The 10554-nt window shown below is 35.9% G+C and overlaps 1 protein-coding gene across 4 annotated transcripts; it reads right to left on the bottom strand.

The window, feature by feature from the left end:
• Positions 1-2192: 2192 nt before the first annotated feature.
• sgk2b (serum/glucocorticoid regulated kinase 2b) lies at positions 2193-6523 on the bottom strand. Of its 4 annotated transcripts, none has more exons than XM_047808370.1 (12): positions 6331-6523; positions 5889-5964; positions 5235-5298; positions 4934-4971; positions 4771-4828; positions 4567-4650; positions 4353-4484; positions 4133-4245; positions 3015-3234; positions 2728-2883; positions 2555-2644; positions 2193-2429 (listed from the first exon to the last, which is right to left on the bottom strand). In XM_047808370.1, the coding sequence occupies exons 1-12, from the start codon at positions 6395-6397 to the stop codon at positions 2286-2288; spliced, it is 1242 nt and encodes a 413-aa protein (XP_047664326.1). In that variant the 5' UTR covers positions 6398-6523; the 3' UTR covers positions 2193-2285. The 4 variants fall into 4 exon arrangements, with proteins under 4 accessions (XP_047664326.1, XP_027026458.1, XP_047664325.1 ...); XM_027170657.2 differs by having other exon boundaries at positions 4934-4974; XM_047808369.1 differs by having other exon boundaries at positions 5235-5301.
• Between the last annotated feature and the right edge of the window lie 4031 nt (positions 6524-10554).

Here is a 10554-nt window from a genome sequence, read left to right on the forward strand (position 1 = left end):
GGCGCTTGGCAGCTGCAGTTCGTGAATACCACCACTAGATGGAGACCCAAGCACACAAATGTTATTCCTGTACATTCAAGTCTTTGTTTATAGATTGCATGATGCCATTTAAATGTTTTGCTGAAATGAGACAAGCTCATATGAACCAAAGTCTGTTACTTATAAAAAGATTTAATACCCTGAATTTGTGATAAGTATTTGTGCTTCTTCTGTAGTCCAGGACTACAAAACTGAGAAAATTCAACCAAGCGTTGCTAAAAACAGAATTTGGAGGTCAAGTCTATACCTTGGACTCTTTATATTGTTAAACCATTCCTGAGCAATTTTTGTAGTATGGCTAAACGACATTATTTTTATGTAATTCTTCAGACCAGTTCTAATGCTCATGTGCCCATTGTAGGTGTTTTATTACATCAACTGCCTGTTCAAAGCATGTCCATAACATTTACCTTTGCATTATTTAGGATGTTGAGGTTGTTGAGGATGAACTACAGTGGATTTTTAGAACTGTTTCCTTCAACACATGCCAGTAGTTAGATTAGCTATAGTAGATTGCTTTTAGGTGTGAAGGAGTGTTTAAATATTTGTTTGTATGTGTGCTTGTAATGCCCTGTAATGGTTAGGCAATCCTATGGTGTATACCTGCTTTATAGCCACTGCAATATCTAGATAAATCATTTACTGAAGCTGAATGAGTAAATAATCATTTACAGCGCACAGCATTACGTGTTGTGGAGTCTGATACCAGATAAAAAAATCCTCCAATCATCTTCTTTGAGCTCGTGCTACATTTAAACATACAATGACTCAGTGACAAAGTGACTTGAGAGAATAAATTTCAGTGATGACATGAGGGACAGCGACAGTTGACGACAAGCTGCGGCCACGTCCGGCGACATGACAAAGCTGAGAAAGCTTATGCAAACATGGATCAACATAGTGCAGTCACTACCAATGTTTGTGAAGACTGTAGTGTGCACACTGCTCCTCCTTTATCTCGTATATATAAACACTCTCCCTCCAAAATGTTTCATCTTATCATCAAGAAAACTGATTTGTTGTCAAGTGGACTGCTAGTTGCACCACCCACTGATAAATGTTATTACTATGGCAGCTTCACAGTTGAACAACTGGCGACTTACAGCAATAAAATCTCTGCATGTTTGAATAGAAATGCAGTTCTTTAGCACAAGGCTAGAATCACCCTCATCCTTACTTGTTGGAGGAGCAACAGATAAGACCATTTAAAATACTTAGATTTTTAAAATAAAATGCATCTGCTGAGATCTTATTTATAGCAAATAATCAGATTTGCAATCATATTTCATACAATGGGAACAGTGGCAAACTGAGCTTGTCACATCAATATCCTGTCTGAGCAGTAAAGGCTGCCTACATTAAGACCCCACAAAGGGCCTTTCCTTCACTTACAATAGGACGGATGAGGAATTAGTCACAGCCTAATTTTTCCTTTCTTATATTTGTTTTTCGGCCACCACCATATGCCCTAGGGAACAAACCTTGACCAGAAAAACAAAAGGGAGCTAAGAGTAAAACGTTATACAAATTTTTTTTTCTTTTTTTTTCTCTTTAATATGTCTAGGATGACTAATAATGATTGTTTTTTTTTACACACAACATCATGACGCAACTTGACCACCATATTGATACTTCCTATCTGTGCAATAAAGTGATAGTTGTCTTTAATTATAAGGTTGCCCATGAAGAAACATAAACAAGCTCAGAGGAAGGTCATTTTTTTTTTCCAAGAACCTTAATAGCAACAAGGAACACTTTTTTTTTTTTAGTTTTACATAATTTACACAATTTTACTTAATTTACACAATTAAATTTACCAATTGTGTTATAGTTGCCAAAGAAACAACATTAGGATATTAAAAATAAATATATAAATCAATAAATTAATTAATTGATGCAACAAATAACTGCAGAATTTATGTACAAATCTGTGAATACATTAAAGATACTACACATAATCATCCAAAATTAAATACAAAATCAAATATGAAAATATAAAAAATGTAAATAAATTAACACAGTTGATTCACTGATTTCAGGACTGATAGTCTCAGCGCAGCAGCAATGCAGTGGTCCAAATGGCAACCAGAAAATAATCAATACGAAAATTGAAAATAAAAACAAAACAAAAGTTAGAAGAAGAAATCTTGAAGGTAAACATCCATATCCACTCTGTGAGGTATAATCGTGGTCAGTTTTCCAGGACGCAGACTCGATTTGACTTCGTTGATCACACGTCTGAACACCTACGTGGACATCAATGAGATGTTTGCATTCACATAGCTGAAGCCAGGGAAGGTCAGCCCAGCCTCCTCACACACACCCAGAAACTCTGGGACAGGAAGTCTTGTGAATGCAGGGTTAATGTTTGTCAAGTCATCAGGGCCAGACTGAAAATGATTCAGAGAAATGAACAGATTTAACAGACTGGTCTCAAATGTATTTTATAATTGACTTCTATTTGTTTCGAACACATTCAGAAGTACATAGACAAAACCATTTTATCTGGACTCACCAGTGAGGGAACGAAGGGAGGTGGGATTTTCTTTGCCACAAGGTCATCCCATTGAATAGAGGAAAAGAACGAATGCCGCTTCAGCTCGTCCTAAAGGAGATACGAATAGAGTGTTATTTAGCCAATGAATAAATGTCTAGCTATTATTGTTACTACTGTTTGTGAAAATCTACCATGTCATGTTTAGCACCAAGTCTCTTAGATCTGTCTTTATTGAGTAAGCTTTTGAGAAAATCTCTTCCAGCCTTCGAAACTCCAGCCTTTAGGACCAGTGGTTGATAAATTATATTGCCTAACATCTTTATGTGGTCTGCACTGTAGAAGGGTGGCTAATGTGTGAGAGAGAGAGAGTCCATTAGCGTGTTTCTCTGTAGACAAATGTGTTTTTAATGTACAGATCATGCATCTCATTTTCTGCACAGCATTTGGTTTAAGCACTTGCTGTGTTTTTAGAACTCACCAGACCATAAAGCATTTCATGCAGAACAGCTCCAAGCCCCCACCAGTCCACAGTACGGTCATACTCCTGCTGCTGGAGAACCTCAGGTGCCAAGTATTCAGGAGTTCCACAAAAGGTTTTGGTGGTTGCACGTCCCACTATGCCCTCTTTACACAAGCCAAAATCTGTTAGGACCACGTGGCCTTCAGAGTCGAGCAAGATGTTCTCTGGCTTCAGGTCCCTTTAGCATGCAAGGACAGGTATAGGAACTCATTGTGAGTGTATGAACATCTATTGAATAGATTTGCTTATATGCACATCACACTTAAGTGCTCAGCATGTATGTAACTGTTTGTATTTGTTATGGTATCACAAGGTTTATGGCAGACCAACTGTCCTCACAAAGGCCCATATTCAGAGTTGGGAAATTATGTCCAAAAGTTCCATTAATATTTGTGAAAGGAAATTTGTGCATATCCAGATATAGTCTAAGCATGTGCTTAAAAATAAATTTAAATATTAAACTTTGTCATTTTTATTCTGAATTTCTATAATACTTTAAAGCTGCTTTAAGACAATGTCCTTTGATAAAAGTGCCATATAAAAACAATAGATTTTAGATAAATAGATTTTATCTGCACTCTATACAGATTATGCAAAGAAACATTTGTTTCTTTTTCTTTTTTTTTCTACAGTGATTAGACCACCACATCGAAAGTGCCTTTCTTAAAACCTGATAAAATCAGGGATAGAAAATTCATACTGAAGAAAAAAAGCAAACAAATATATAAGTAATAGTAAAGCAAGATGCAATTTAAAAATAAAACCTCAATATTCTGATATATGAATAAGAATATGACAAGTATTGAAATAAATCTAATAATCTTTTATATTGACCATAAATTGCTACATACTACGTCCTAATTCCCTCATTAAACACTGCAAATCTGGTTTATAAATTCATCTTATAAATAAGCACTTGATCCAGCACATTCTATTAGTCTGCTTTAAGCTAAAGCCTCAACTCTGAATACAGTCCAATGACAGGACAATGTGAAGATTTAAACACTGTAAGGAATGTCTGCTGGTCTGCAGAAAAACTGAAGCAATTAATGTAATTAAAAGATGTATGTGTTTACCTGTAGATAATATGCAGGGAATGTAAGTATCCTAATGCACTGGCCATTTCTGCAGCGTAAAATCTTGCTCTGGGCTCCTTGAACACACGTTCTTTTTGGAGGTGGTAGAAGAGCTGTGAACGTGAATACACAGTATACATCAGCATCATAATAAAGCCTGCTATCACTTGGTTTCGTTAAATACAATCATTAAATCATAAACCGTAAGTGTGTCCCATACCTCTCCACCACTTGCGTAGTCCAACACTAGACAAAGCCTCTCTTTGGTCTGAAAGCTGAAGTGAAGCCGCACCAAGAACGGATGATTCAGAGTTTTCGCTAGCACGTTACGCTCACACATAATGTTTCCTTCCTGTTATTAACAACAGAGTCAAAATACACACAAAACATCACCAGCACTCGTGAAAGTGAAAGACATGCACAGTGAAACTCACCGCTTCTTTCTTCAGGATGATGTGCTTCTGTAAAACTTTGACTGCATAGTATCCATTGTTCTTCTTATATTTTGCTAAAAGAACCTAGACATTGATAAAGGAAAAACTGTTCAAATCTACCAAACAAGTGTTTTTGACGTATTATATTATTAAAAATAAGACAATGTTTAATTTATTGTGATGGAACTCGAATCATGTTTTTACCTTGCCAAAACTGCCTATTCCAATCACCTTCAAGTAGTCAAAATCTGCTGCCGAAACCCTGCACCCATAGAAATACATTTAAATGGGTGTATTTTTGATACTACAAGTAACTTATATACTGTATGTCCTTCATGCACAGAAACACAATATATAACCTACTTACTGAGATATTTGCAGCTCCTGTTCTGTACTGCGGAAGCACTGCTATTGTAGAACAGAACAGTAAGCGTAGATGAGGATGATTTCAAACGTAAGACATTAAGTTGTGCATTGTATAGGGAGTAGTGACTCCATTTAAGATTTCAACCAGTTCATTTCCAACTACATTTCTGCAATACTATACATCTAATGACCCTTATATGTAACATTGAACCTCATATGTCCCTGTCTACGTCAACTGCAAGTCAAATGTGATACGTCTTAACAGTAAAGAGAGCTGAAGGGATCCTGTGTGTCTCACTTACTGCAGCTGCTGCAGACTCATCAGATAAATTGGCTTCTGGTCTCAGAAACCACTCCGAATCCGTACTGCTGAGGGAGATGGAAACCTAACATTAGTGCAAACCAAGTCAAGAGTCAAACAGTCAACCAGCATGCCACAAGACATTATACTGTACTTCAACTGGTGTAGTTAATGTCATTGTTTTAAGAATTACCCAGCATATCATATTTAAAGCCTTCAAATTTAATACACAAAAACAAATACATTTTTAAATCTCCATATACCTCTGGCATAGTACAGCAACTTTCTTTGTATGAATTAAAACTGAAATGTCCCTCTATCGGTTATTAGACTTAGAACAGGGTGTACAGTATAAGAGTTAGGAACTTGACAGCCACATGAAAGTCAGCCTAGGTCATACCCTCATAATACAATCTGTAGCAATCAGTAAGCAGCAACACACTCAAACCCATACTGGTCACTACACAGACTGGTACTTCACTTGCTATGTAGTTCACTTGTAGGGAGCATTTGGGACTGAACCCCAGGTCATGTTCTTTAAAACTAAGGAGTCTGATCTCCTGATCTAAGGAGCCTCTATTGGATCATGATATTAAATAGTAAAATGATAGTAGTGACATTACATAATAATAATGAATATTAAAATAAATCTTACTTCTGATAGCCTGTAATTCGGGTCCCAATCTTCTGTAGCAGGTCAGTCGAACCATGTTTTCTCTCTCTGATTAAAGCTATAAATATGATGAAATATGATTAAGAATTTAAGTAAGAAATTTTAAAAAATTGAGCTTAAAAGACAACAAACAAACAAACAAACAAACAAATAAGTTAAAAGTTGATAAGTGGTTAAAGTTGAAGTAAAAAAAAGTAAATAAATAAATAAGTAGGTAAATAAATAAAATTCATAAGTGGTTAAAGTTGAAGTACGAAAAAGGTACATAAATGAATAAATAAAATTCATAAGTGGTTAAAGTTGAAGTACAAAAAAGGTAAATAAATGAATAAATAAAATTCATAAGTGGTTAAAGTTGAAGTAAAAAAAAAAGTCAAAAAAAAATTTGATATAAAAATAAAAAAATACGGATTGTTTAACCTACCAGCAAAGTATGATATGATCCCCTTCATTTTAGAGTATGTCACAGGGCTCCTGCTCTTTTTCACCATACTGAGTCTCAGTCGGTGCGAGTGTAATGTCTGAATGAGTGAATGAGCTCGCGCGCGCGCGCACTGGGAGGTCTGGCTCGCGCTCTACCGGTCTGCTCTGGTTAAACACAGTGTCTTCTGACGATGGGGTTATTTTCTGCAGGGCATGTGGACATTCAGCGAGCTCATGACGTCAAATGGGGTCGTGTACATACTATGAACTTCATGCTCTCTCTCTCTCTCTCTCTCTCTCTCTCTCTCTCTCTCTCTCTCTCTCTATTTTTTTTCACATTATATAATAAGAGCAGAGTGTAAAGGTTAAATTAGATGAGCAATGGCACAGATGTACATATTACAGTATTACAATATTGCAATCAACACAACCTAATGGAAGACATACTACTATGACTACTATTACTAATACAAGCAATAATAATAATAATAATAATAATAATAATAATAATAATAATAATAATAATAATAATAATAATAATAAAATACTTAAATAAATAAAAAATGACCTTTAGTGTTGCCTTTGTAATTTATTCCTGGCACATTACAGGCTGCCATGCATAAACCCAGTCACACACTTAGTGGCAATTTAGCAACCAGTTCACTTACTGGCACTGAAACCCAGAAGACACCCAAACTCCAAGCTGACTGGGGACACTGGAGCTGTGATTGGAGAAGCAATACCCACTTTGCCACCATGCCATCAATAAGGAAATTTAGAAGACCCTTTTGACTGTATGTCTCTGTGTAAATATTTTTTTAATGCATTTGGAAAATATTCACCCATTCTACACAGTACACTTGCAGTGTCCTAGTCGTTCTCTCATTTAGGGCTCATAAGTCTCCTACAACTGTTAGTAAAGAGCCATTACAGTGACTGGGTTTGTAATGAGCAGAGAGCAGCATGGCAGACAAGTCCTACAGTGTTTATTATTATTAATTTAACTTGTTCTTGAGGATCATTGCATTGAGGTTACACCTTGTGTGGAAGAAATGATTGAAAATGTTTTATATAGACTGCTTCCATGCAGTAAGCTTATTTCACCCACATTACATCATTAAAATGTAATCAGTACGATCCATGTGGATCCATGTTTTTGGTTGTTTTTAATTCTTTTGTTTTGTTTTAATTGAGAGGGGACTGATTAAATAAAAAATGAAGGAATAAATTAAATTAAAAATGAAATTTTGACTGGTCAATAAATTGCAAATAGTTATTACTATAATAATTTTTATGTGCACGTAGAAACAATCTGCACAATACGGTTAAGCGAGTCATGAATATGAATTCATGACTTTCCACAGAATGGTAAAGTGTGGCTGAGAAAGTCAGACATCTGCTAATCTTTCAAGAGGTTCAAGAAATTTATTCCTGATTTTTTTTTGGATTATTATGTATATATATTTATAATATATCTTCTTTAAGACTGGACAACATGACATGGTTGTATGAATTGAAACACTACTGTCTGCTTTATGGACATAAATATTTTTAGTGCCCGTTGATGGTATTTCTTGTCAGAGGCACTTGAGCCGAAGCATCAGATATGTTCATTAAGCTAGCAGATACTGTACATTCTTTCACACAACATACTTGTCTTTCCAGTAGGACTATACTTCTACAAACGTTTGTAAGATTTCTTCAATCGACATCTATTAAAAATCTTACTTGGGTCATGAAGGCTTCTGTAGCATATCAGCACGACTGCTGTCAGCAAGAACCTTCCTGAATTACTACTCCATGGATGTGGCCAGGACGGTGTCAGTGTTGGTCCTGACTTGTTTTTATTCTCATTATTAATGAGGTGTCATGCAAGTTGACATTAAAGGTGACATTAAATCAGTTGTGAAACAAACCCCCGGAGAAACTATGGCTAATTTAAAAGGACAAATCTCCATGTACATAACATTGTTTATACTATTAGCCTACTCCATTGCACTTTGAGTAATTGGGATGCTGATATTTGCATTTCCTTTCACGTGCTTGCTAGTAAACTGGATGTTTCTAGAGTAACTGAGGTGAAACAAAAATTCACAGTTTTAATTATGAACTTGAATTATGAATTAAAAACTGCTATAGTTTATTTTCCAAATGCTAGAAAGCACATGGCATTTCTTAAAAACAAGTAATTCTTGCATTCGTTTGCTGTGCTTGTATTCTTTCTCCCTTTGAATGAGTTTAATTCAAGGAAGGAAGAACATAAATACTGAAAACTGTGTTAAACAGTAGTTGTTAATTTGGTACAAGCAACATGTCATATGTAAATGTTACCTAGCATTGACCTCTTGTGTTAGTTTTAGATTAGCCTCCTAATCACATTTGCAGCTTTTACAAAAATGACAGCTTCTCTGTTTTAGCTTTGAATTTGCTATATTTGAAATGAAAGAAATTAAGAAATTAAACATAATGGGACCTACTATTAAAGACAGAGTGGTATAATGTGGGCAAATGCAAGACAGGAGCTTCTGTTACTACCCCAAAGCTGATTATTTTCCTAAAAACAGCACATCCTCATGTTTTATTCCTTTCAAACAACAGCAATTTGACAGGAACTACAGTTTTCAATTTAGTTATGAATGATATGTGTTAATAAAACACTGGAAACCACAAATCTCTCTATCCTGAAACTTCTGTCATGGCAGAAAACGCATGGACTGTTATAACATGCTGACACCTGAGATGCCGTCTATTAATGTTCAATAAATGATTAAATATTTTTCTTTGTTGACTGACAACACATTTTTTCTTTTTTCTTCATACTTTTTTACTGTATTTGGTACAAAGAATAACATGCCTTCCTTGATTCTAACCACAGGGGTTGCGAGCCAGTGACTTTTGTGCCGCTCCCAAGCCCGGATAAATAGAGAGGGTTGCATCAGGAAGGGAATCCGGCATAAAAAGTGCCAATTTTAAACATGGTAAGACAGAATACATGTGTATGAATGAGAGGGAGGGTAGTAGAACAGTGGAAAATAGGTGAAGGGGCGCATGCAGGCGGGTTGGAGTGGATGGAGAAAAGTGTCAGGAGTATTGTGTGACAGAAAAGTGCCAGCAAGAATCAAAGGAAAGGTGTACAAGACAGTACTGAGACCAACTATGCTGTATGGGGTTAGAGACTGTAGCAGTGAGGAAAAGACACGAGGCAGAGATGGAGGTAGCAGAAATGAGGATGTTGAGGTTCTCTTTAGGAGTGACGAGGATGGACAGGATTAGGAACGAGCACATCAGAGGGACAACTCAGGTTGGCTGTTTTGGGGACAAGGTCAGAGAGGATAGATTGAGATGGTTTGGACATGTACAGAGGAGGGAGATGGTTGTATTGGTAGAAGGATGTTGGAGATGGAGCTGCAGGTAAGAGGAAGGCCAAAGAGGAGATATATGGATGTGTTAAAAGAGGACATGAAGGTAATTGGTGCGAGAGTAGAGGATGCCGAGGTTAGAGTTTGGTGGAAACAGATGTTTCACTGTGGAGACGGAAAAAGTTGAAAGAAGAAGAAGAAGAAGAAGAAGAAGAAGAAGAAGAAGAAGAAGAAGAAGAAGAAGAAAAAGAAGAAGAAGAGAAGTAATGTGCCTTCCTTGATTCCTATTTAACATCCTTTGAGTATCTTAATGTATCCAATTTAACAACCTTTTAGTGTCTTAAAGTAAAATCAGTAATATAATAATAAACAGGCAAGCAAGCAAACAAGCAAAAACATAAATAAATGGATTTAACTATACAGGTTTATGATCCATTTATTATTAGCACTGGATTATGTTGAATGTTGGTCACATAGGCCAGTGTGAATTGCAGCCAGAATTACCATCAGTACCTTTTGACTAATCAGAATTGACAGTGCTGTATTAAAAAATACTGTACAATTGTTTTAGACCATAACAAATTGAAGATTAGTTGAACTTTACATTACAAACCAATTTTATTGTTTTTGCTATAGACTGGAGACTTTTGGGTTTTAGACGAAAGTTGAATATGTTCCCTGTTACATTGAGTGTCAAAGCAATTAATAGCTCTGAATGTTTACTCTTACTCTTACATTTACATTTACAGTATTTGGCAGGCGCCCTTATCCAGAGCGACGTACATAAGTGCTTAAATCTCTAACATTGAATACATTAATGCTGGTTCACTAGGTTACATACTTAAGATACCATGAGTTTAAAACAT

This window comes from Tachysurus fulvidraco, chromosome 25, assembly GCF_022655615.1.
Source record: "Tachysurus fulvidraco isolate hzauxx_2018 chromosome 25, HZAU_PFXX_2.0, whole genome shotgun sequence".
Classification (NCBI taxonomy): Eukaryota; Metazoa; Chordata; class Actinopteri; order Siluriformes; family Bagridae; genus Tachysurus; species Tachysurus fulvidraco.

Bases quoted from the DNA above. Each gene is read 5' to 3' on its own strand.
- sgk2b (XM_027170648.2), bottom strand. From the start codon at position 6,397: ATGGTGAAAAAGAGCAGGAGCCCTGTGACATACTCTAAAATGAAGGGG. The intron at 5,965-6,330 runs GTAGGTTAAACA...TCATATTTATAG, and splicing joins GATCATATCATACTTTGCTG to CTTTAATCAGAGAGAGAAAA. The intron at 4,246-4,352 runs GTATGGGACACA...TCACGTTCACAG, and splicing joins ACTACGCAAGTGGTGGAGAG to CTCTTCTACCACCTCCAAAA.